This window comes from Acomys russatus, chromosome 16 (genome assembly GCF_903995435.1).
Source record: "Acomys russatus chromosome 16, mAcoRus1.1, whole genome shotgun sequence".
Lineage (NCBI taxonomy): Eukaryota > Metazoa > Chordata > Mammalia > Rodentia > Muridae > Acomys > Acomys russatus.
In genome coordinates, this window is record NC_067152.1 from 2,549,518 (window position 1) to 2,572,956 (window position 23,439).

Sequence of the window (23,439 nt, forward strand, 5' to 3'; positions counted from 1 at the left end):
ATGCGGGGCTCTGGCGGCCGCGCCGCCGCCCGCTCGCGGATCGGCGAGGGCGGTGTGGCGTCGAGGGGTGGATGACACCTAGAACACGCCTCTCCGCGTCTCCGAGCCGGTCTCCGTCCCGCCTCTGGGCGTTTCGCTGTGCTCGACAGTCCCGCCTCTGTTCCCCAACCGCACCCCTACAGCCCCGGGCGCTCAAGATCCACCTCCTACGGAAGCCGAAGTGCGCTGAGAATCCGGAAAAACAATCCGGAGGGAGCAGTGCCGCTGAGCCCGGCGACCCAGGGCTGCTGCTCCGGCCCTCACTAGCTGGAGCGCGGAGGCAGGAGCCTACCGAGGTACCGCGTGGGAATGATGTCGTCAGAGAGCCCACGGCGGCCCAGCGCACGGAAAGGCTGTGTACTCAGGTGAGGACGCCGGTGTAGGCCGGTCGGTTCCTAGCCGTTAGCTATCTTCAGTCTCGCCTGATTTGTTGGGCTGGGTACCAAATCACAATCAAGAGGACAGACCTACAAGGCTGCCTTAGTTAGGACACCCAAATTCTGCCAGGCCAGTGTTGAATGGGCTGTGTTAGATCTGATGCCCGCTCTAAACTCGGGCTGCCGAGGTGGTCACTGCAGACGCTCCCCAACTCTTGGGTTGGGTTGCGTTGGCTAAGGAACGACGGTCGCCCTTTCAGCTGCAGAGTAGAAAGCTTTGTTCCTATTTTCCATCAGCAGTACATCATGGGATCTTCTTGATCCGGTTATGATCTCTAAAAATCCGAAATCAGATTTAGGTAAGAAAAAAATCCTTTAGCGAAGCGAAGCCTGGTCTCATGCCTGCTCTTTAATCACGAGGAACACCGCTAATCACTCAATTGAGTGTAAATCACGGTGCATGGATTTGCTGCTAATCATCAAAACTGAGAACTGGGATGAGAAATCCCAAGTTTTATTCTTTATCCACTTACAGTTAAGTGCCTGGGAATACAAGGAACCATTGAGTAAAAAGATTACCTGCCTTAATCCTCTGCTGGACAGCAGGGGGAGACCGTAAACAACAAAGTAAGAGGCTGTCAGAGGACCCGAGGTGGTTTTTGTATTATTTTGTTTATATTCATAGGGAGAGGCAGGAAATTGTTTTAAGCTAGCCAAGAAAAATGGTGTGTGTGTGTGTTTTACAAGTCATACTCCTTAGAACATGTGCCTCTAAGAACAGGATCTGGTGGAGAAGAGCTGGTTTGTTTTTTTGTTTTGTTTTGTTTAGATTTATTTATTTATTATTGTGTATACAGCCTTCATGTATGCCTGCAGGCCAGAGGGTACCAGATCTCATACCCTCAGGGTCTTATGCTTTGGTGCCTCAGTGTTCCTGGAACTCACAGGCTCCATCTCTCTACAGTCTGGGATTCTTGGAGTGTTGCTATAGCAACATGCTCGCTTAAGGGCTCAGTCCGTCTCTGATATTCTGAACTTCTGATGGGACGTCATGGCATCCGAGAGCTGCTGCGTAATTATTCCTCCTGCTATCTTCCACTCGATGGCTTCTCCCAATAGAGTACTCCTGACGTAGAGACTAAGAAGCCAGTTACTTGGAAACTTCTACTTAGGCTCCATGAAGGCCTTAGCAGAATCTGCTGTGCCCCAGGGATCTGCAAGGCAGGAGCGAGGGAGGGAATATGCCATTAACTGGGTTCTCTCTGAAATGTCTGTTCTTGTAGCTCTGAGGCACGTGGTCAGGTAGACTCAACCTCTAGCTCCTCGGTGTTTTTGGGAACCATAGGTTGAGGTATGGGAGCAGAAACCGGCAGGCTGAACCATAGAGGATCGATGAGACGCAGATAGCTAGAGGGGCTAATGGTTGACAAATTCCTGTCTAGCCGACTCTTCCTTCGTTCTTCTCCCTGGCCAGCTGTTTTTGAGTTCCCTTTGACAGCTCTGTGTCAGGTGCTGCCAGGTATGGGCAGCTGGAAACCTGGATGGAGGAGCCAGTTCAAGGGGTAACAGGGAAGGGAGACGTTTTATGCTCCGTTGCTCCATTCCCTCCTTACTACCACAAGATTGAGAAGCAAGCTGGGCACGTGCTGTACAACTTTAGTCCCATAATTTAGGAGTGGGAAGAAGGCTGCTCTCCGTGAATCCCAGGCAACTCTGATCTATACAGGGAGTTTGAGGCAACCCAGGGCTTCATAGTGAGACACTGTCTCAAAAGCACTAAACAAACAAACATGCAGACATATTTCCCATGAACACTGCAGTGGAAGCCATTTAACAGGCCTAAGTCCCTGCCCATTATCTGGAAAAAAATCTTCATTCCTCCATTTTTTTTTTTTTTTAAGATTTATGTACTTATTATTTTGCATACGGTGTTCTGCCTGCATGTAAACCTGCACGTCAGAAGAGGGCACCAGATCTCATTATAGATGGTTGTGAGCCACCATGTGGTTGCTGGGAATTGAACTCAGGACCTCTGGAAGAGCAGCCAGTGTCCTTAGCCTCTGAGCCATCTCTCCAGCCCCCTTAGCCCCTGCATTTTCTGTGACTGTCCTTACCATTTCCACAGCATACATGTTGTGACATGGAATGTGGCCTCGGAAGCCCCCACTGTGGACCTCAGTGACCTGCTCCAAGTGAACAACCAAGAACTGGACCTGGACATATATATCATTGGGTAGGTGTCTGGAGGCCCCCACCCTCTCTCCCTGCAGAGGACTGATGTAACCGTCCTCCCTCACGCCAGAGTCTGAAGGTGAGGAGCTCTCATCCTCAATGGGTCCAGTGTCAGGGTTCTTATCTGGGGTCAACAGTGGTCATGGGTTGGATGGAGGCGAACAGCCACACAGTCAGGGCAGGGAGAAATCTTGGTCCTCTGAACCCGGGTCCGACAGACAGTCTGTGATGCCTGTGGGAGAAGCAGGAGCCTCTGACTAGGCGTGGTCAGTTTGCAGGAAATGAATTCTGGAATCATAAGCCTTCTTTCTGATGTTGCATTTGAAGACCCATGGAGCAGTTTCTTCATGGATATGCTCTCCCCTCTGAACTTTGTCAAGGTAAGTTAAAAACTCGGGCCAAATGGAGGAGTGTGTGTCAGCTGCACTGACTCTAATTGTTTGTCTGATAATGTTCCTTTTTCTTCCACTCAGCATTTCACGTTCTTTCCCACTTATTGAAAGGTTTACACCTCATATTGCACTCAGCCCCCTGCCTGCCTTGTTCTGTCCCAGGGTACCTAGGTCTGAGCTATGACCCAACTCTAGGGGTTATTTCATGCCTAGATGTTTAGCACTTGAGAGACTTCCTAGTGGAAATGCAACAGGGCTTGTTAAAGCTCAGCGCCTACCCCTGCCCCACCCTCTGGTCTCTGCTCACTGCCCGGCAGGAAATCTCCTGAGTGTAGTACTTGCTACAATGTACGGAGTGCTGGCTTGGTGTTAAGCAGTGTAAATAAGCTCTTGGTGTGGGTTATTTTACAATCTCAACCCTCTGGGGACTCTTTAACCCATAGGAGATGACAGGAATGCTTTAGGTCACTGGGTTTGATTCTGCCTTGCACCCACAGTGAATGAGCAAACTCCCAATCCAAGCAGCTACTTGACAGCTTCTTGGAAATACTAGAAGTCTCTGTTTCCCTTTCTAGATCAGTTTTTTTTTTTTTTTTAATTCTTCAGTATTGATTTTGTTACCTAGTTTGCTACTGGAGCAAGAGCTATGTGCGCCTCCCCCCCCCAGAAGGAGAAACAGAAGACTTAGTTGCCCTGAGGCTAGGCAATGCCAGCCACAGAACCCTTAGTTCCCACGAGACAAACCGAGAAGCCTCTGCTGGGGAATGTGGAGCTGTTCCCTCATGGAAGGAAGAAGCCCCTCTCCCAGTACTCACTCCTTCCCGAGGCCTCACGCCTCCTGGGCCTGGACTGATTGGCAAAGGATTACTAGAGTGGAATGGAGCCAAGGAAATTAGCTCCGCCTGTGGCAGGGACACAACCCATTCCACTCATGTGGCCTCCTACAATTGAGAGCTAGCCTGAGGTCTCAGCAGGCAAAACAGACGCCTCCCATTCTCCCAAGATGGACGGGAGAGGACCTTGCTTACAGCCAGTTCCTTGAGGGGATTTACCAGCTGTAATGTAAGAACTCAGGGGACCCTCTTTGCTGCCCCAGTGTCTAGTCAGCCCCTGCCAGTCCCTTGGGCTCCTCCTCCTTAGTTTCATCCCACTGGCACTTTCCCTGGAAATCTCTGGCTTTTCCTCAGAATCCCACTTGCTTTCCTAGTCTCACCAGGTCCTGCCCTTACTCCTTCCTCTCGTCCCCAACTTCCTGCCGCTCTCTCACCAAGTCAACTGGCCTTTGTGCTGAAGCCCAGTGGCCCCAACCTGCTCTGTTAGTGACGGTTACCTGAAGATCCACTCCTGAGTCGTTTCAGGTTCTTGGTTTCTGTCCCGACCCTGGGATTTGGCCCCTCATAATATAGACCAGCCGGATTTCCGTTATCATAGGTAGTTGTGAGTGGGAAAAATAAAAGACTGTAGCTCAGAGCCCATATGCTAGGCCATAGGCTCAATTCCTGTTACAGGAAAAAAGATGCTGACTTAGGGTAGGCAAGAGTAGGTTAGTATAGACGTCTGTAGCAATGTCAGAGGGCTCAGGCTCCACTTTCTCTTTTGTTCAGTACTGAGTTTGGGGTTCCCCCCACTTTGACTTTTTCACTGTGCTAACTCTGCTCCTGGACTGTGGGATCAAGTTTCATAATTCCTGGAAGGCCTCAGCTGAGTTCCCCACCCGGAGATTTCCTCCTTGGCCTTTGCACCTCATGCTCCGGAAACAGCTACTGGAGTGGTGGACAGTCCAGCCCCGAGGTGGGGGGGAGGGTGTCGCTAGGGATGGCCGTTTCCCACCCCACCTCTGCAGCCACCAATAGTGGGCACTCCCAAAACAGCCTTTCTAGGTCCCCTGCCTCCTGGAATTTCAGCCCTACATCAGCAAGCCAGGGCTAGTGATTCCTGACCTCTGGGGGAACGCTTAAGCCTTTCCATGAACGTCAGCTGCTCTCCCCAGCCCTGGAGCCTGTGTCCGCAGTACTCGCATCCATCCCCTGTACGTTGCCTCCATGGACATAACAACCACAGAGTCTGCAAAACGATTACTGTCTCCTGTTTCCCAGACTGGCCTTAAACTCCTGATCCGCCTCTGTGAGTGCTAGGATTATAGGCATATGCCATGATGCCTAACTTTCTAGTTATATCTCACACACACACACACACACACACACACACACACACACACACACACACACACACTACCACCACCCCACCATCATTTTCATGGTACTGTTTCAGTGGGCTAAAACATGTATAGAAAAGTATTCAAATGCTTACCCAGCATGCACAAGGCTCTGAAATTGGTCCTCGGCATTGGGGTGAAAAAAAGAAGAAAAATGGATGGGTGCATTAAGTGTAGAGTCAATGAATTTTTAAAATTTATTTTTATTTCATGTGCATTGGTGTTTTGCTTCCATATATGTCTGTGTGAGGGTGTTGGATCTCCTGGAATAGGAGTTATAGACAGTTGTGAGCTGACATATGGGTGCTGGGAATTGAACCCTGATCCTCTGGAAGAGCAGCCAGTGCTGTTAACTGCTAAGCCATCTCTCCAGCCCTAAGACAGTGAATTTCTGTACTTGAGTTGCCATCAGACAACTCAAGATTCAGAATAGCATCCTAGAAGCTTCTCTCTTGTTCTTGCTAATGTTTAAGAGTCCCTAAGCCAAAGTGAGTGTAGGGGCACGCACCTGTGATCCCAGCACTCAGAGGCTAATGCAAGAGCATTGCCAGCTCAAGGTCTCCCAGGATACCTAGCAAGACCCTGTATCAAAAAGGGCAGTAGCCGGGCAGTGGTGGTGCACATGTTTAATCCCAGCACTCCAGAGGCAGAGGCAGGTGGATGGATCGCTGTGAGTTCGAGGCCAGCCTGGTCTACAACGCGAGTCCAAGACAGCCAAGGCTACACAGAGAAACCCTGTCTTGAAAAACCAAACCAAACAAACAAAAACAAAACAAAAGGGCAGTGGGGTGGAGAGATGGCTCAGTGGGTTAGAGCACTTGTTGCGATAGTCTCTCTAGGGGTTCAGATCCCAGTACCCACATAAAAAGCCAGGGATACATACACTCAAATACCATTGAGCCAAAAATGAATATCTTCACAGTATGTGTGGCATAGTCTTATTCCTGCTTAGGTCATGAGAAGACAGGCGGAGATCTCTTAGGCCAGCGTGAGTGAGCGGAGGAGGAGGAGGAGAAGGAGCATTTAAATGTGCATAAGCCGGTCTGGAAGGAGAGTGCTACCCTGGAAGCCTCTTCCCTTCCCTCCATCCCAGGACCATAAACAGAAACTGCAGCTCCCAGAGTGTAGTGTTTGCAGCTGAGAAAGAAAGCAAAAGAGTGAAATTCAGACTCAAACTGGGCTCCATAGCCTCTTGGTCAGGGCTTGGCTTGTGGTTCCAGACGCTTGAAAGTGCCTGGTTGCACTTAGCAGGGTTGCAATTGGCCTTTGCAGGTTAATGAGTGACCTTTGCCCTCTGATGCAGATTTCTCAAGTCCGTATGCAGGGGCTTCTCTTACTGGTCTTTGCCAAGTATCAGCATTTGCCCTACATCCAGACCATCTCTACAAAATGCACTCCTACTGGCCTCTACGGGTACTGGGTAAGGACTGAGCTCTCGTCTGAGACTTGAGCTGACAAGGGCTGGATGCTTTGAAGCTAAGCAAAACAGGGTGAAATGAGCTTATTCTGCATAGCCTGGGGCCCTTCCCATCCCCCAACCCCTACCCCACACCCAGCCACCCCAGCAGGGCCTGGGTATTCCTGAGATCCTAGATTGGGGTGTTGAGTTTTGTGCATGGAAGAATTAGCGGGGAAGCTGGGTGTTTATGGCTGGGGTCTTGGGAAAACTGGGGTGAGCATACGATCCAGTCTCCCCCATGCTTCTTCCCCGCTTTGCTACCAGGGGAACAAAGGGGGAGTCAACGTGTGCCTGAAGCTTTATGGCTACTATGTGAGCGTCGTCAACTGCCACCTGCCTCCCCATATGTCCAACAATGACCAGCGCCTGGAGCACTTTGACAGAATCCTGGAGAATCAGACTTTTGAGGGATATGGTATCCCCAACATACTGGACCATGAGTGAGCCTGAAGCTGCAAACTGTCACCCCTGCCCTCCCCTCACCAGCCTAGGCTAGCGCTGACTGCTGAGTCCACTCCCCAGCACCCTTCCTGACGTCCCATCTGCTGGACTACCCAGCATTGCCTGCCCGATGTCTACCTTCCTCTGGCCTCTCTGTCCTTCCTAGAAACCCTGGACACTTGTAAACATCCCAGGTCAAGCCCTTTGTGGTTCCTGAGTTTACCACGGGGCTGTTTCTCAGCTTGTCCTGATGGCGAGCTGGGGAGCAGAGGCCTAGAGCCTGCCCTGTATTTGCCATGTGCTCATCTGGGAAAGGCCTTTACCTTAAATAATGGCGTCCGTGCCAAGGACTGTCCTGGTGGCCCCATGCATGTCCTGGCCTTCATTTGCTCCTGCCTAGAATCTAGCTTCTCACCTGCCCCCTCAGCTTTTTCCTCCCCAGCAGCCCTTGGGCTCAGCAGGCCTGTGCCTCTTCACTGACCTCATCACAAACCCTCAGGCTGCCCTCCTTTTTTTCCTGAAGCCTCATTCTGTGGTTTGGAGACATGAACTTTCGAATTGAGGACTTTGGGTTGCTCTTTGTTCAGGACTGTATAACAAGGCAGTGCTACCGCGAGCTGTGGGAGAAGGATCAGGTATCAAGTGAGCAGAGGGTCTGGGGTGTGTGTGTGAAGTGAACAGAGGGTCTGGTGTGTATGTGTGTGTGTAGTGAGCAGAGGGTCTGGTGTGTGTGTGTGTGTGTAGTGAGCAGAGGGTCTGGTGTGTGTGTGTGTAGTGAGCAGAGGGCTGGGGTGTGTGTGTCTCTGTGTGTGTGTGAAGTGAACAGAGGGTCTGGGGTATGTGTGTGTGAGCTGAGCCTATTGTGGCTGTCTGTGAAATGCTCAGAGAGCAACAGAACTCAGGTTGTCTGGGCTCTGCTCTCCTTTCTCCATGGTGGGAGCAGGGGTCTAGCCAGGTTTTGCATGTGGAGGTGGGGCAGCCATACCGTCAGGGCTGAGCGTCACCTAAGAAACCCTTGGCATGCTCAAGCACAGGGAGCCAGGCTGGGCCCAGCTGCTCCACCTGTCGTCTCAGCTGCTCACACCTGTAACCTCAGCTGCTCACACTTGTAATCTCAGCTGCTCACACCTGTAGTCTCAGCTGCTCACACCTGTAGTCTCAGCTGCTCACACCTGTAGTCTCAGCTGCTCACACCTGTAGTCTCAGCTGCTCCACCTGTCGTCTCAGCTGCTCACACCTGTAATCTCAGCTGCTCACACCTGTAGTCTCAGCTGCTCACACCTGTAGTCTCAGCTGCTCACACCTGTAGTCTCAGCTGCTCACACCTGTAGTCTCAACTGCTCCAGAGACTGAGGGAGGGAGAGGCGGTCTGAGTGAGCTTTGGCCAGCCCTGGCCTTATAACATGCTTGAGCCTATATGTACTTTTCCCAAGCCTACTTACCTCTTGGAGGAGAATATGCCACCCCTCTGGGGCCTTGGTTTTTCTGCGTCCTCCTAGTGATCCCCAGACAGTTGGAACTCAAAGTCTGCTTTCCACAGAGAAGGCTAGAAAGGGAAAATGGCAGCAGCGGCTTCCCCTGCTCCTGTGAAGTCACATTGTCAGACGATATGGGGATTGCTGAAGTGGTGGCAAAGAGGGTGGTGCTGACGTCTTGAGTCGGGACTGTGAGGGATGGGGACTGTGTCTTTATCTACAGCTCCGCATTGCCAAAAGACATGACCCACTGCTCCGGGAGTTCCAGGAAGGCCCGCTGCTCTTCCCGCCCACCTACAAGTTTGATAAGCACTCCAACAACTATGACACCAGGTGAGGAGGGAACCAGTACCCAGAGGCTCTGGCAGCCCTCGGAGCAGGGTGGAGGTCAGAGAGGCAGGACTAGATCCCGCCATTACCTCTCAGGAGTGGGATCCCCACCCTTTCTTGGGCTCTGCCTGTGAGGACTTCCCAGACTGGTCTGAGAGTGGGCAGGAAGTTGGTATTAGCAAGAGTGTAGGGAAGGAGGTAATTGAAGGACAGTATAGGAGAGGGCGGAGGCAGCCCTGACCTAGGAGTGGAGGCACAATAGCATTCTGGGAACTTTCTTCTACTTCCCAGGGCCTTCTAGTCTCATACAGGAGTGCAGAAAGGTTACCCAAGATAATTACTCACGTTAAGTTCCCCTGCCCCAAACTCTGCGTGAGTCAAATACTATGTGAGGAGATGAAAAAGAGTGTAAAACCAGCCGTGGTTTTGCATAGTTGTAATCCTTGCACTTGGGAGCTGCAGGCAAGGCCACCCTTAGCTACACAGCAAGTTCAAAGCCATCCAGGGCTACATGAGGTCCTGTCTTTTTTTTTTAACCCCAAGACAGGGTTTCTCTGTGTAGCCTTAGCTGTCCTGAAGTCACTTTGTAGACCAAGCTGGCCTGGAACTCACAGAGATCCACCTGCCTCTGCCTCTCTGAGTGCTGGGATTACAGGGGCGCACCACTGCGCCTGCCTGAGGCCCTGTCTTAGAAAAACAACACAAACAATTTCCCAAAGGAAAATACGAAGTTCCCAGAGAACAAAACAGAGGAGGTGCTCTGGCAGCAGCTTCCCAGAAGTTTAAGACACAGATTATTAGTGTGTGTGTGGTGGGGGGAAGTGGGGGGCCATCAGCAGGGTGGCCGAGACCCTTAGGAGTAAAAAGGGAAGTAGCGTTATCTCCACAGCAGGCCAGGGTAGCTATGAGCTTCATGCATAGAAATGGTTTGACAGAGCCTAAATGTCCTTATCAAGGAAAAGGAAAGAGGGTGTGCCATTTGAGGACTGTGGAGCAGGACGTGGATAGGGTTATGGCTAGGGCAGTCTGCACAAGAAGAGGCAATGCCCTCTGGAGACAGGGCAGCCTGGCAACAGTGCAGGCTGGAAAGTGGGTAAGAGGACAAGCTGGCTGGCTGGTGTGACTGCCGCGGGAGGGAAGTGCTGGCCTCTACAGCCGTCCATTGAACTTGAGCAGCAGTGTGGAATCTGGAAAGCCTCAAGAGCTGCCTGGGGCCTCGGAGGCCAGACCTCCAAGTGAACTGCAGCTGTAACTTGGTCGAGCAGTTGGCTAGCACCTGCAGGCCCCGGGTTCAATCCTTAACTAGGAAGGTGCAATTCCCCTGGGTCATAGCAGAGAGACTACCAGCAGACTGGGAGGCCTTGCAAGCAGCTGGGGGCAGGGCTGGAGTTGGCAAGGTCTGACAGGGTAGCTAGGCTCATAGGTAGTGAGTACAAGCCCTCAGGTGGCTTAGCTGATGGGTGGGCTAGGCTCGGGCCTGTTCTCTGGCCTGGGTAGTGCTTTTTCATGTACAGTACTTCAACTAAGAACATAGCTAAGTCTGTGGTGCTGGGATATAATGCTTGCCAGGAGACCCACCCCAAATAATTCATAGCCACCAATCTTCCCAGCAAGAGCAAAAGAGGCTGGCATCAAGACCAAACAAACAAACAAAAACAAAAACCCTAGGGAGGATGCAGGTGCTTGTTGCTATATACTGGCTCGCTGTGCTCGGGCACAGAGCTCCTACCGTGTGCCAGGCATTGTGCAGACGGCTTCCATCGCTTCCTTCTCCACATGCACCCGTTGCTGTTGCTGACTTCGTATTAAAAAAGAAGGTTAGCTGTGTGGTGTGGCGCACACCTTTACTCCCAACACTCAGGAGGCAGGGCGGGCAGATCTGAGCTGGAGACCAACCTTTTCTGCAGAGTGAGTTCCAGGAAGGCCAGGGGCTACACAGAGAACCCTAGAAGACATGGCCCTTAGGCTTCTGCCCCTCAAGCAGCCGGGATTATATTTTACTTGTGTTTTTTGGTGTGTGTGTGTGTGTGTGGAGTGTATATAGGTGTTTGTGTGAGTGTGCACATGTGTGCAGAGGACAGAAGTTGGTGCCAGTATCTCTTTTTCATCGTTCTCCATACTGTTTCTGTTTTGCTTTTTTTTTTTTTTTTTTTTTTGAGACAGGGTTTCTCTTATAATAGTCCTGGCTGTCCTGGACTCACTTTGTAGACCAGGCTGGCCTCGAACTCACAGAGATCTGCCTGCCTCTGCCTCCCGAGTGCTGGAATTAAAGACGTGCACCACCACGCCCAGCTGCTTTTTTTGTTTTCAAGACATGGACTTTCTGGAGCCTGGCTATCCTGGAATTCATTCTGTAGACCAGGCGGGCCTCAAACTCAGAGTGCCTGCTCTGCCTCTGCTTCTTGATTGCTGGGATTAAAGGTGTGTGCCGTCATGCCAGGCTTTCCTTTTTTTTTTTTTTTTAGGCAGGGTTTTTCATTGAATCTGGCAGCAGTCACTATTTGTCTGGCTGTAGTCTTGATGATCAATGAGGTCCAAGGATTCAACTGTCTCCCCCACCCAATCCCTGTGGTTACAGGCATATACTTTAAAACAAGTGCTGAGAATCTAACCTCATGTCCTTAAGCACTTCACCAGTTGAGCCATCTCCCAGGCCCTGGGATTGCATAGCGTGTACAGGCAATCCTGGCACGCCTGCTTGCTCTCTAGGTGGACTCAGCAACATACACCACAGGAACCAACAGCTACTTCTGCACTACACAGGAGTATCTCAATAATGAAGTCCACTGTTCCTGTCCAGACATCCCTCTGTGTTTGGGCTCCAAGCACCACTGAAAACTCGCATCTCTGCAGTCAGGCAGACACGGATTTAGAGTCTTCCTGAATCACAAAGTTTCTTACTACCTGTCTCAAAAACCAAAGTGCAGGGGCTGGAGAGGTGGCTCAGTGGTTAAGAGCACTGGATACTCTTCCAGAGTGACCAGGGTTCAACTTCCAGCACCCACATGGCAGTTCACCACTGTCTGTAATTTTAGTTCCTGAGGATCTGACATCTTCACACAAAACCAGTGTAAGAATAAGTCATTTTAAAAAGAAAATTAACTGCATGTATTATGAAATCATTTTTTTTAAGTGCAGGAGATGTATAGCTCATTGGTAGAAGCTGTCTGTGTAAGGCACTCGGTTTGATACCTAACTCTGGGCCGGGCGTGGTGGCACACACTTTTAATCCCAGCATTCAGGAGGCAGAGGCAGGCGGATCAGTGTGAGTTTGAGGCCAACCTGGTCTACAAAGGCAGTCCAGGACAGCCAAAGCTATTACATAGAGAAACCTTGTCTCGAAAAACCAAAAAATAAAAATAAAAAATAAAAAAGACTGATACCTAACTGCAAAGCAGAAGAAACCTGCCATGAGCCACTGCTGTCCTCTTGATACCTGAGCAGAACCTGGGGCTCATTTATGCTCAGCCCAGCCTGTGTTTGATCTGGGGGTCTGAGAAAAACATTCAACCCAGACCAGCAAAGGGGCCCACCAACAGCAACAAGAGTCAAACCATCATGGTGAGCTTGGTCAGGAGTTTGCTAGTACATTTCCAGAACTCAAAGAAGTACCAAGGAAGCTGGCAGCCGGAGACAGGAGGGAGGGGTCAATTATACTTGTCAAGTAAGGGGGTTGGTTGTTTATCTGTTTATTGTTGCAGTGGTGTTGACTGTAGAGCCCCACATGTCCTAGGTAAGCGTTCTGCTCTGAGCTGTACACCTCATTCCTAAGAGTGTGCTGAAGGAGGCAGCAGTGCTGGCAGATAGAGGAAGTCCTCCAGCAGCCCTGATGAGCAGCACCCCGAGGAGACAAGACCCTAGCCTGTGTAGCTGTCCTAGGCGACGGTGGGTGATTTATGTGTCTGTCTAGCAATACAAAGTGACTCTGGATGATTTGTGTCCAGAGCATAGAATGCAGCTTTCATCAGCCAGGCAGCGTCCCTGAGCCAAGATGTAATGAGAAACGAGGTCGGCTCCATTACAGGGGAGGGCGGAGGGGCTGAGGGCAGGGCAGGAAATCCTGGTAGAGTCAGGGATTGCAGCAGGTGTCATTACAGTAACCATGTGGCTGCAGTGTGGGCATTGAGCAGAGGATATGATGATCAAAGCTAGTCAAGACTTGTGTCACGGACACATTAAATGCATGACCAGTTAACCATGCTCCAGAGTTCAGTGAGGCACTTAAAAGCCGTCCATAGGGAGCTGAAGTGAAAAGTGCTTGTGTTTGCAGAAACTGAGCACAGAGAATTTTGTTTTGCTTTGTTTTGCTTAGAATCTAGAGAATCATGCAGAGTTTTGTGGCTTTAGTTTTCTGAACGGGAAAGTTCATTTCTTTGAGAAACAGTCACACTCAAATCATTAGAGGTGAGGGGGACAGTGAAGGCACACAGATTTTGTAGTCAGAAGATCTGCGCAAGCACCCTGCTTCCACCAGGCCAGATAGACTATCTCAGCTTTAGGGGGGACAATGTGACTTGTAAGACAGGATAATGGGGCTGGAGAGATGGCTCAGAGGATCATAGCACTTGTTACACTTGCAGAGGACCCAGGTTCCTGATGCCACCCACATGGCAACTCACCGCTGCCCATAACTCCTGTTCCAGAGGTTCTGACACATTCTGGCCTCTTTGGGCACTGCATGCTTGTGGAACACAAACATGCCTGCAGCCAGCACCCCTGCACATAAACAAAGGTGAATAAATCCTCTTTAAAATATGAATGACAGACTGATCGGAAAGATTGGAGCAGCCAATAAGACAAGTGTCACAGCCAGGCGTGGTGGCACACGTCTGTAATCTGAGCACTCAGGAGGCAGAGGCAGGCGGATCTCTGTGAGTTCAAGGCCAGCCTGGCCCAGAAAGTGAGTCCAAGAAAGCCTAGGCTACATGGATAAACCCTATCTTGGGGGGAAAAAAAGGAAGTGTCACAGTGCATAGCACACTAAGAATCTACTTTTAAATTATGCAACACGTAGAACTTGAATAGGTACAATAATATTTGAACATATTTAATTTGCCTTTTTTTTTTTTTTTTCCTGTCTTGTCAACCAAGCTCAGGGAACTGGGGGTATAGCTTAACGATAGTTACCTACCACATGCCCTAGGTTCCATCCAGAACTACAGAAAGAATTTCCTTGATACTCTTTGGTTTGGTTGGTTGGTTTTTATTTTTGTTTTGAGATAAGGTCTCGTTATGTGGCTCCTGCTGGCCTGGAACTTGATATGGAAGCCAGCCTGCCTCTGCTAAGATTAAAGGTGTGCACCACATCTGCCATGTTAACACTGCTTTTTAATCTTATGTGCATGACTTATGAAGCCTTACTGAAAAAGATGAACAGTGCAAATGCTAAAGATAGGAAGAGGGGAGGAGGAAGGAGACAGATGTTGGTTCAGGTGTGAAGACACTATCGTGACAGGAGGTCTGGGTTCTTAGCCATCTCAGAGAGTTGGGGAGAAGCTGTGCTTTGAAGGAGTGTATTTGTGTGGCTCTTACCACCTCATGTTGATGATGACCACCAAGACAGATGGTTTCCCAGTAACGCCAACACTGGAGAGACGGAGGCAGGTGGATCTCTAAGTTGAGGCCATCTTGGCTCACATAGTGAGTTCCAGGCTGAGCAGGGGTACATAGTAAGACTCTGTCTCTGAACAAATAACAAGAAACCCCGGAGAAAGAGCATCTGGAAACCTTAGGCGCTGGCAAGCAGAAAGCAGTTGAGCCAGAGTTTCCACTTCTTGGCCACTCCTTGATGCCTCAGCGTCTCTGAAGTAAGTGCTCTTATCACACCATCTTAAAGTTCAAGAAACTGAGATGTAGCAAGGTGAAGTCACTTGCCTCAAGGCATAACTCCGAGCCACCAGACAAGAACCTTCCTCCAGCTGGCCTCTGGTTCCAGCCTCTCAGTTTACCATGGTATCACCCTCGTTTGCTGACAGCTGTGCTTCTGCTGAGATGACAGCAGTGCATTGGGATTACTCAGTGCAAATAGGATTGACGAAAGCAGGAGGCAGAGACTTTCAAAGTGATTGGGACATGGGAGGCTGCACAGTAAGACTGGAGGCATTCTTTGTTGGCTGTTATTGTTGTTGGGGTTTTGTTGTTGTTTGCTTTTTGAGACAGAGTTTCTCTGTGTAGCCCTGGCTGTCCAAGAACTAGCCCCGTAGAGGAGGCTGACCTTGAACTCACAGAGAGTCACCTGCCTTCGCTTCTGCCTCCCCAAGTGCTGGGATTAAAGGTGTACACCACCACTGCCCAACTGGAAAGCATTTGCAGGGGCTAAGGCTGGCTTTTGTTGTTGTTTACTTTTTTTGTTTGTTTGGATTTTGTGTGTATATACATGTATGTGGGTACACTTGTTTGTTGCCTGTGCACGTGTCTGTGGAGGCCAGAGGCCCGCATCAGTGTCTTCCTCCATGATTCTACATCTTTTAAATTTTTTAATCTGTTCGGGAGCGGGAGAGATGGCTTAGTGGTTAAGAGCAGTGTCTGCCCTTCAGAGGTCCTGAGTTTGATTCCCAGCACCCACATAGTGGCTCACAACCATCTATACTGGGATCTGATGCCCTCTTCAGGCATGCAGATATACATGCAGATAGAGCACAAAAAAAATTATCTATTCATTTTTTATTGTAAATACGTTTTGCCTGCCTGTATCTGTATACCACGCATGCCTGGCATTATTCACAGACATCAAAGAAGACATCATATCTTCTGCAATTGGTTGTTAGCGCCTATAGATGCTGGGAATTGAACCCAGGTCCTCTGAGAGAGCAGCCAGTACTCTTTCCTGCTGAGCCATCTCACCAGTGGCCTGCTCCCTCCTTGAGACCAGAGCTCACTCTAGTCAGCACTGTCTTGGAACTCTGCATAGCCCAGATTGGCCTCAGCATCTGGTCCTCCCTCCTGCCTTAGCCAGCTGAGAGCTGGGATTACAGACACGAGCCACCACGTCTGACTCTTTCAGGAGAGATTGAATGAATGAATATGAATGTGTGTGTAGGCCAAAATGCCAGTGTCTAGTGTGGCTTTGTTGGTTTTTCCAAACAGGGTCTCTCTGTGCAGCCTTGGCTGTCCTGGACTTGCTTTGTAGACCAGGCTGGCCTCAAACTCACAGAGATATCTGCCTGCCTCTGCCTCCCAGCCCAGCTGTAAATGTTTATATTAAGGCCGGGCATGGTGGAGCACATCTTTAGTCCCAACATGGGAGGGAAAGACTGGCAGATCTCTGAGTTCGAGGCCAGCCTGGTCTACAAAGTAAGTCCAGGACAACCAAGAAAGTTAACCGGGCGTGGTGGTGCACGCCTTTAATCCCAGCACTCAGGAGGCAGAGGCAGGCAGATCGCTGTGAGTTCGAGGCCAGCCTGGTCTACAAAGCAAGTCCAGGACAGCCAAGGCTACACAGAGAAACCCTGTCTCAAAAAACAGAACAAACCAAAAAAAACCCTTTAAATTAAAAAAAGAACAACAACAATTAAACAAGACACCACACAGCTGGACACAGGTACAGGGAGACCTTGTCTTAAAAAGCCAAAAACCACATTTTTACATTTATAGTGTGGGTGGGGGGAGGTGCACTTGTTATGCCGTGCGTGTAAAGACCTAAGACCAGCTCCTGAGAGTTGGTTCTCGCTTTTGCTTCTACCATGTGGGTTCTGGGTGTTGAACTTAGCTTGTCAGGCTTGGTGACAAACACCTTTACTCCCCAGCCTTTTCTTTGTTTGTTTGTTTGTTGTTTTTTCTTTCTTTTTGGGGGGTATGGGGTGGGGATAGGTCTCTCTACCTAGCGCTGGCTGTCTTCTTAGAACTCACTCTGTAGACCAGGCTGGCCTTGCACTCAAAGAGATCCATCTGCCTCTACTGCCTCAGTGCTGGGAGTAAAGGCGTGCGCCAACACACCTGGCTCCTACCTCATTTTTTAAAGTAGGGTCACTTACTGACCTAGAGCTCACCCATTCCATTACATAATTGGCCGGTAATCTAGCCTGCTTCCTTCACACTGGGCCTACAGGCGCATGCTGTGGGACCTGACTTAACACGGTTTTGAATTTTACAAGGATTCTACTTGAGGCCTCGTGCTTATATGAGAAGCACTTTCTGGTGACTGTTGAGACCACAGAATCACAGTGGAAGTGGGGATGTAGCTCAGTTGATAGCGTGCCTGCCCAGCACTTACAGAAGCCCTAAGGTAGACCGTTGGCACACGCAGCTTGGGCGTGGTCGCACACACCTGTGCACTGATGGAGGCAGCAGCAGAAGCCACCCTCACCTACACAGCAGCCCCGTCTAACCACAGACCGCCTTCTACAGAGAGCCGATTTCAGCCTCTTCCAGGGCTAGAGGCAATTCAGCTCATCTGGTCATCTTAGCAGCCCTGTGAGGTGACAACTGTTCCGTGTCACTTTGCAGATGAGGAGGCTGGAGCCTGAGGGGGTAGCCTAGTGGTCCAGAGCACGTGCTCTGTGGTCGTGGTGCTTGCTTGGCCTTGAGTCCTGGCTGCACCACTTAGTAGCTCTGTGGCTTTGGGGAAATCACCCCCATTCTAAGACTCAATCTCCCTACTGTAAAGGGTGAGTGGTGACCATACTAACCACAGGCCTGTGGTAAGCATCCCCCAAATCCAAATCTGAGTCTCCACAGCTTCAAAACCCAACATAGGTTCCTTTTCTGCTTTCTTTCTTCCTTCCTTTTTTTTTTTTTTTTTTTTGAGGGGGGGTGCCTTGAATGCAATGTTCCTAAGTCACAGCTTAATTCATAAACACGTGGGCTTAGGCAGAGGATCTGGTTGATCCTGCTCATCCCACGGGGTACCCTCCCAGCCACTGTGCTTCCTCAGTCCTGGCCCAGAAGCCTTTGACTACTGCTTAACCGTGAAGCAGACACGTGCAGGCACAGTCCTGCTCTCCTGCCAACTCTTTCCCCTCGCACTCTTTTCTCTACCCTAAGTGAGAAAAAACGCAAACCTGCGTGGACTGACCGCATCCTGTGGAGGCTGAAGCGGCAGCCCCAGGTCAGCCCCTTGGTCTCCAGTCTGCCGACCTCCTACTTCGCGCTGACACTGAAGAGCTACATCAGCCACATGACGTACAGTATCAGTGACCATAAGCCTGTCACTGGCACCTTCAGCTTGGAGGTGAACCTCTGGGCTTCCCAAAACTGGGCAGAGGGAGGGATAGCTGTGCTGGGCCACACCACCAACCCCGCTCCAGCTGGCTTGTACTGTCAGGCAGTCTTCAGGGGACACCAGTAGGAGGACATGACTGCCTTTCCTCCGGGGTCAGGTGTCCCAGGGATTCTGAGGAGCTGTTGATGGCTCTCGCTGTCAAGAGGTGTTGAGGCACCTGTGAATAGGGTTTGGTTTCCTCTCGGTATTCTCCCCGGAGGTTAATGAGTTCCATCAGGCTTATTACCTACTGTGAGAAGTAGAACTTCCTTTTATTTGTCCTAATTGTATCTAGATAGAGTTGCAGAGGGAGCTCTCTCCCTCCCTTACAGCTTGCCGCCTGATAACTGCACAGTGCTGGCCACATTAAGCTGTCTGCTCCACGCAGCTTCAGTGCTGGCCCTTCCACATTTTCACAGAGGTTCTTACCACAGCATTTCCCCACAGACAGAAACCTCAGAAGAGAGTAGCTGTCAGACCTCTTTGTTTTTTGCTTTTTAAGTAGAACACTTCTCAAATTTGCATGTCATCCTCACACGGGGGCCATGCTAATCTTCTGGAACATTCCAATTTTCATATATGTGTTGCCAAAGCAAACACTTTTTTTTTAAAGGATTTGTTTATTATGTATATAGTTTTGTGTGCCTGCCCGCCAGAAGAGGGCATCAGATCCCAGTATAGATGGTTGTGAACCACCATATGGTTGCTGGGAATTGAACTCAGGACATCTGGAAGAGCAGACAGTGTTCTTAACCACTGAGCCCTCTCTCTCCAGCTCCAGACTCTTTTTTTTTTTTTTTTTTTTTTTTTTTTTTTTAGATAGGACTTCTCTGTGTTAGCCTGGCTGTTCTAGACTTGCTTTGTAGACCAGGCGAGGCTGGCCCTTGAACTCACAGCTGAGATTAAAGGCATGCATCACCATGCCCAGCCCAGAACTCTTTTCTTTTTAAATTTTATTTATTATTTATGCAGTATTCTGCCCACATGTGTGCCTGTCCACCACAGGAAGGCACAGGATCTCTTTATAGATGGTTATGAGCCACCAAGTGGTTGCTGGGAAGTGAACTCAGGACCTTTGGAAGAGCAGGTGTTGCTCTTACCCTCTAAGCCATCTCTCCAGCCCCCAGACCTCTTTTCTTTTTTCCTTTTCTTTTTCTTTCACCCCCCTCCCCCAGAGACAGGGTTCTCTGTGTAGCTTTGGCTGTCCTGGACTATGTAGTCCAGGCTGGCCTCAAACTCACAGCGATCCACCTGCCTCTGCCTCCCGAGTGCTGGGATTAAAGGCGTGCACCACAGACCTCTTTTCTTAAAGCAAGTCCCTCTTCCCCCATCCACACACCCTCAGTTCTGTACTCCGTGCTATCTCCCTACCTGGTTCTGGACCCCATTCCCCTGGCAGGGCAAGCTCTCCCCCAACAAGCCTGTGGCACTTCCTCTTTCCTACTGGGCAGCTAGGGTCAGCTAGAGTAGCCTAGCGAAGTCCCATGCCCACTTCTCTGGGCATCCCCGTTGCCCCCACCACGCTAAAAGAACACAGTAAGGAGCAGCTGCCTTAAGGGTTTCAGCCTACTGCCCACCCCTGTGTCCAGCTGAACCCGCAGATGTCTGTGCCGCTCATCACCATGATGCCCGAGTCCCTCTGGACCATGGAGAACGACATGTTGGTCAGCTACACCTCCACCCCAGAATTCCTCAGCAGCCCCTGGGACTGGATTGGACTCTACAAGGTGAGGTGGCAGGCAAGGCAGGGCATCCATCACCCCTGGTTTGTCCATCACTGAGTCTCACAGCAGCTGGCACGGACAACCGAATAGCTTACCCTTGTTCGCCCCAGGGACCCTTACCCACTTAGGGCCTGCCAGGAAAGGGGAGACTTCGTGTAGTGGCCAGCCCCGGCAGTCAGACCAGCCTCTCCTCAGGGCTTTGTCTAGCTCTCACACCCTCTTCAACCACAGGTAGGGATGCGCCACATTAACGACTACGTGTCCTATGTCTGGGTTGGCGACAACCAGGTCTCCTGTGCTGACAACCCAAACCAGGTATGTCTCCAGCATGCAGGCTTGCCTAAACATTCTTGTCCTCCGGAAGGAAGGGGTGTAGGGTAACTTACCACTCCACCACTGGGCAGGGCCCAGAGCCCTAGAGCTGACCCCATTCCTGTTGCCCCAGGTGTACATCGACATCAGTGACGTCCCTGACACTGAGGATCAGTTTCTCCTCTGTTACTATAGCAACAACCTGAACTCTGTAGTGGGGATAAGTCAACCCTTCAAGGTAAGGGGTACTGGTGGGAGACGGTACGCCTGTGGAACCACATGTGTTGGGCGGTGCTGGGGCATGGGGAAAGTGGGTAAGACCTCTGCTTAACCTCTCCTGCCACTTCTTTTACCCCTGCAGATCCCACATCGATTCTTTTTGACAGATGACGCACTGTGTGAGCCTGAAGTACAGCTCTGAGCCCAATGCTAGTGAATGAATCCAGGGCGGAGGCTAGAGCCGGAAGCCAGTTCTGCCTCAGCACTGCCAGGAGCACTGGTCCGGCCCAGCCCCTGAGGAGGCAACTGCCTACCCTCCAGCTCCCCGCCTCCCAAGGGAGCTCAGCCAGACTGCTCTGCTCTCTCCAGGCCAGATGAACTGGCCCGTTAATACAAGTTCTTGTTACTAAGACGTGGTTGAAACAAAGTAGTGTGTCAATAGTGAAGACTTGGGGACGGTCCGCTGCACATGGAAAAAGCCACTAGCCTGCATGTCATTTCTTTATCCTCCTTTTCCCCACACATAAACACCCCCTCTCACACCCAAGTCGCTGTGCCAGGCACATGCCCCATCTGGCACAGGCCTGCATTCCTATCACACCATCCTGGGCCTCGGGCGGCCGGGGGGGGGGGGATGTTCACATTTGTACAGGCCCCATAAGTTCACACAGCACTGGATTCCAAAAGTCTTGGCATCTCGGAGTTTGTCCCCATGGGATGAACAGAGGCTCCGAGACCCGTTTTCAGCAGAAGCCCTAAGCAGAGAGTGCGCCCACCTCTGCCCTGTAATGTGGACTCTGACCAGGAAGTTCTGGGGCCTAAGGCTAGCTTCCGCATGTGAGTGAGGCCCCTGTCCTCACCTGCCCTTCACAAAGGGCTCACAGGTGGCAGTCCTCTAGGGGGATCCTTCAGATCAAGGTCACCTGCTACACTCCTGTCTGAGCCTTTGGCACAAACACTGCTCCTCCTGGGCCCGGCAGCGGGGGTGGGGAGGTGGGGGGCTCGAAATGGGCAGCAGCAGAGGAGCTGGGCTCAAGACAGTTTGAAGGACCTACTAGCAAGAGGCCTCAGCATTCTCCAGGTGCCCTGTGGATGGAGCCTGTCGCTATCCTGCCAGTTCCTGTCCCTTCTGCCAATAGTGACTCGACACCTCTTCTCCCAGGAGAAGACAGCTCAGGGAGTCTTGGCCCTGCGATTCCCATGTTCATCTTGTGACCTGAGACTGACATGTCTCCAGTTACTCTGGGTTCTGTGCTCTCTTCTGGGAGCTGCCGTCTGTTAAGAATGATCCTCCCAGGCCTCTAGTGAGCCATGGCTGGCTGTTCTGTGTCACATAGGGGAGAATTATAAATGTGGCTTTTACGCTTGTATGTGACTCCTTTGATGGGCGAGAGGACCAGCATATAGGAATGGGACCTAGAGACTGGGCTTGCATCTGCGATCCATCCTACTCTACCTTACCCACAGGAGGCTCAGTTACCCTGAAAATACAAACAGTATACCCGCTGACAAGTCACAGAGAGCGCTGTTGCCAGGAGCCAAAGCGCTTCAAATAGCATCACCATTCTGACTCAGGAAGCCCTGGGGCTGGCTCTAGGGCCCAGGGCCCCAATCCTTCTCCACAAACTCACCCTGACCCTTCCCACACTTAGAAACACTACTGTCCTGGCGCGCTGGTGCAGGGTCCCTCCTGAACTGAGCCGGGTAAGTTCAGCTGTGATTGAGAGGCAGAAAAAGGAAGGGGATTGCTCTCCCTCTCAGGCCCCAGTCAGGATATGGCTGTTCTGGGCCCACCCCTGACCCGTTGGGTGGAAACAGGAAATAGGTGAGACTTGGTGTGTGCTGGGTCTCAGTGCCTGGCTCCGAGACTGATAAGAGCCATTGTGTGGCCACTAGGATGAGCCTGCTCTGGATGGATGTGTTTCCCAGAGGAAGGAAGCTTCATAGGCCTTTCCTGGGCGGGGAAAGCTGAGGGGGAAAAGGAAAGGTGCCCAGCCGTCAGTATCAGTGCAGTCCCAGGGATCCTCTGCTCCTCCCATGCCAGCCTCTCCTTCTGGAAAAGTCTGTTTCCCCCTGACTTCCCCATTCTCATTTCCTATAAGGAATGACTGGAGACCGGGAGCTCAGTTCCAGGCCAGGAAAATGTCAGCTGTGATTTAGCAACAATGCAGACAGAAAAACAGGAACACTGTTGGGGGGGGGGGTGTTCAGTTGAAAATAAACAGAGGGGGAACACACCCAAGGGACCCAGGAACTTACCTTGAGGCTCTAGACGTGGGTAGAGCAAAAGCCTCTTGCTGTTCCCAGCAACCCCTTGTGCCCAGCATGACCAGCCCTAGCCTCTAAAGCAAGGTGTGGTCAAGTGGTCAGCACTGCCTGTCCTCCCCGCACTCAGATGAAGCAGAAGAATCACCTGATCCAGAAGTTCAAGACTATTAGGGACAGCATAATCAAACACTTAAAAAAAAAAAAAAAAAAAAAGCTGGGCGTGGTGTCGCACGCCTTGAATCCCAATGCTGGGAGTCAGAGGCAGGCCTGGTCTACAAAGTGAGTCCAGGACAGGCAAGGCTACACAGAGAAACCCTTTCTCAAAAAAAAAAAAAAAAACCAGGGGGAAAAAAAAAAAGGCAGTGGTGGTGTATGCCTTTAATCCTAGCACTTGGAAGGCAAAGGCAGGCAGATCTCTGAGTTCCAGGCCAGCCTGGTCGTCTACACAGAGAAACCCTGTCTTGAAAAGCCAGGGGTGGGCATGGTAGTGTACACTTTTAATTCCAGCACTAGAGAGACAGAGGCAGGCAGACCTCTGTGAGTTCAAGGATAGCCTGGTCTACAACTTGAGTCCAGGACACCCAGGTGCTACACACAGAAGCCCTGTCTTTAAAAACAAAAAATCGGGGGGGGGGGGGGGGAATGGGGTCAGAGGCAGCCAAGTTCGGGGACCTCAAAAGGGGCATTGCTGCCTAAGGGACCCTATTGGTTTGTGCAAAGATGTGCCTCTGTTTAGGGGAATTATCTGAGAGAGGAC

General features: G+C 50.9%; 1 protein-coding gene and 1 non-coding gene across 2 annotated transcripts; one reads left to right on the forward strand and one right to left on the reverse strand.

Moving 5' to 3' along the window:
- The first annotated feature begins 356 nt into the window (after window positions 1–356).
- On the forward strand, window positions 357–21,299 carry Inpp5k (inositol polyphosphate-5-phosphatase K). Its single transcript, XM_051157968.1, has 12 exons — window positions 357–404; window positions 2,542–2,649; window positions 2,920–3,028; window positions 6,559–6,675; window positions 6,979–7,154; window positions 7,679–7,790; window positions 8,854–8,963; window positions 17,943–18,129; window positions 19,749–19,886; window positions 20,115–20,198; window positions 20,329–20,433; window positions 20,557–21,299. Exons 3-12 carry the CDS (start codon window positions 2,930–2,932, stop codon window positions 20,614–20,616), a joined length of 1,188 nt encoding a protein of 395 aa, XP_051013925.1. The 5' UTR covers window positions 357–404; window positions 2,542–2,649; window positions 2,920–2,929; the 3' UTR covers window positions 20,617–21,299.
- On the reverse strand, window positions 18,655–18,759 carry LOC127200857 (U6 spliceosomal RNA). The gene has a single exon (XR_007832084.1). It is a non-coding gene; the product is annotated as a U6 spliceosomal RNA (small nuclear RNA).
- Window positions 21,300–23,439: the final 2,140 nt, after the last annotated feature.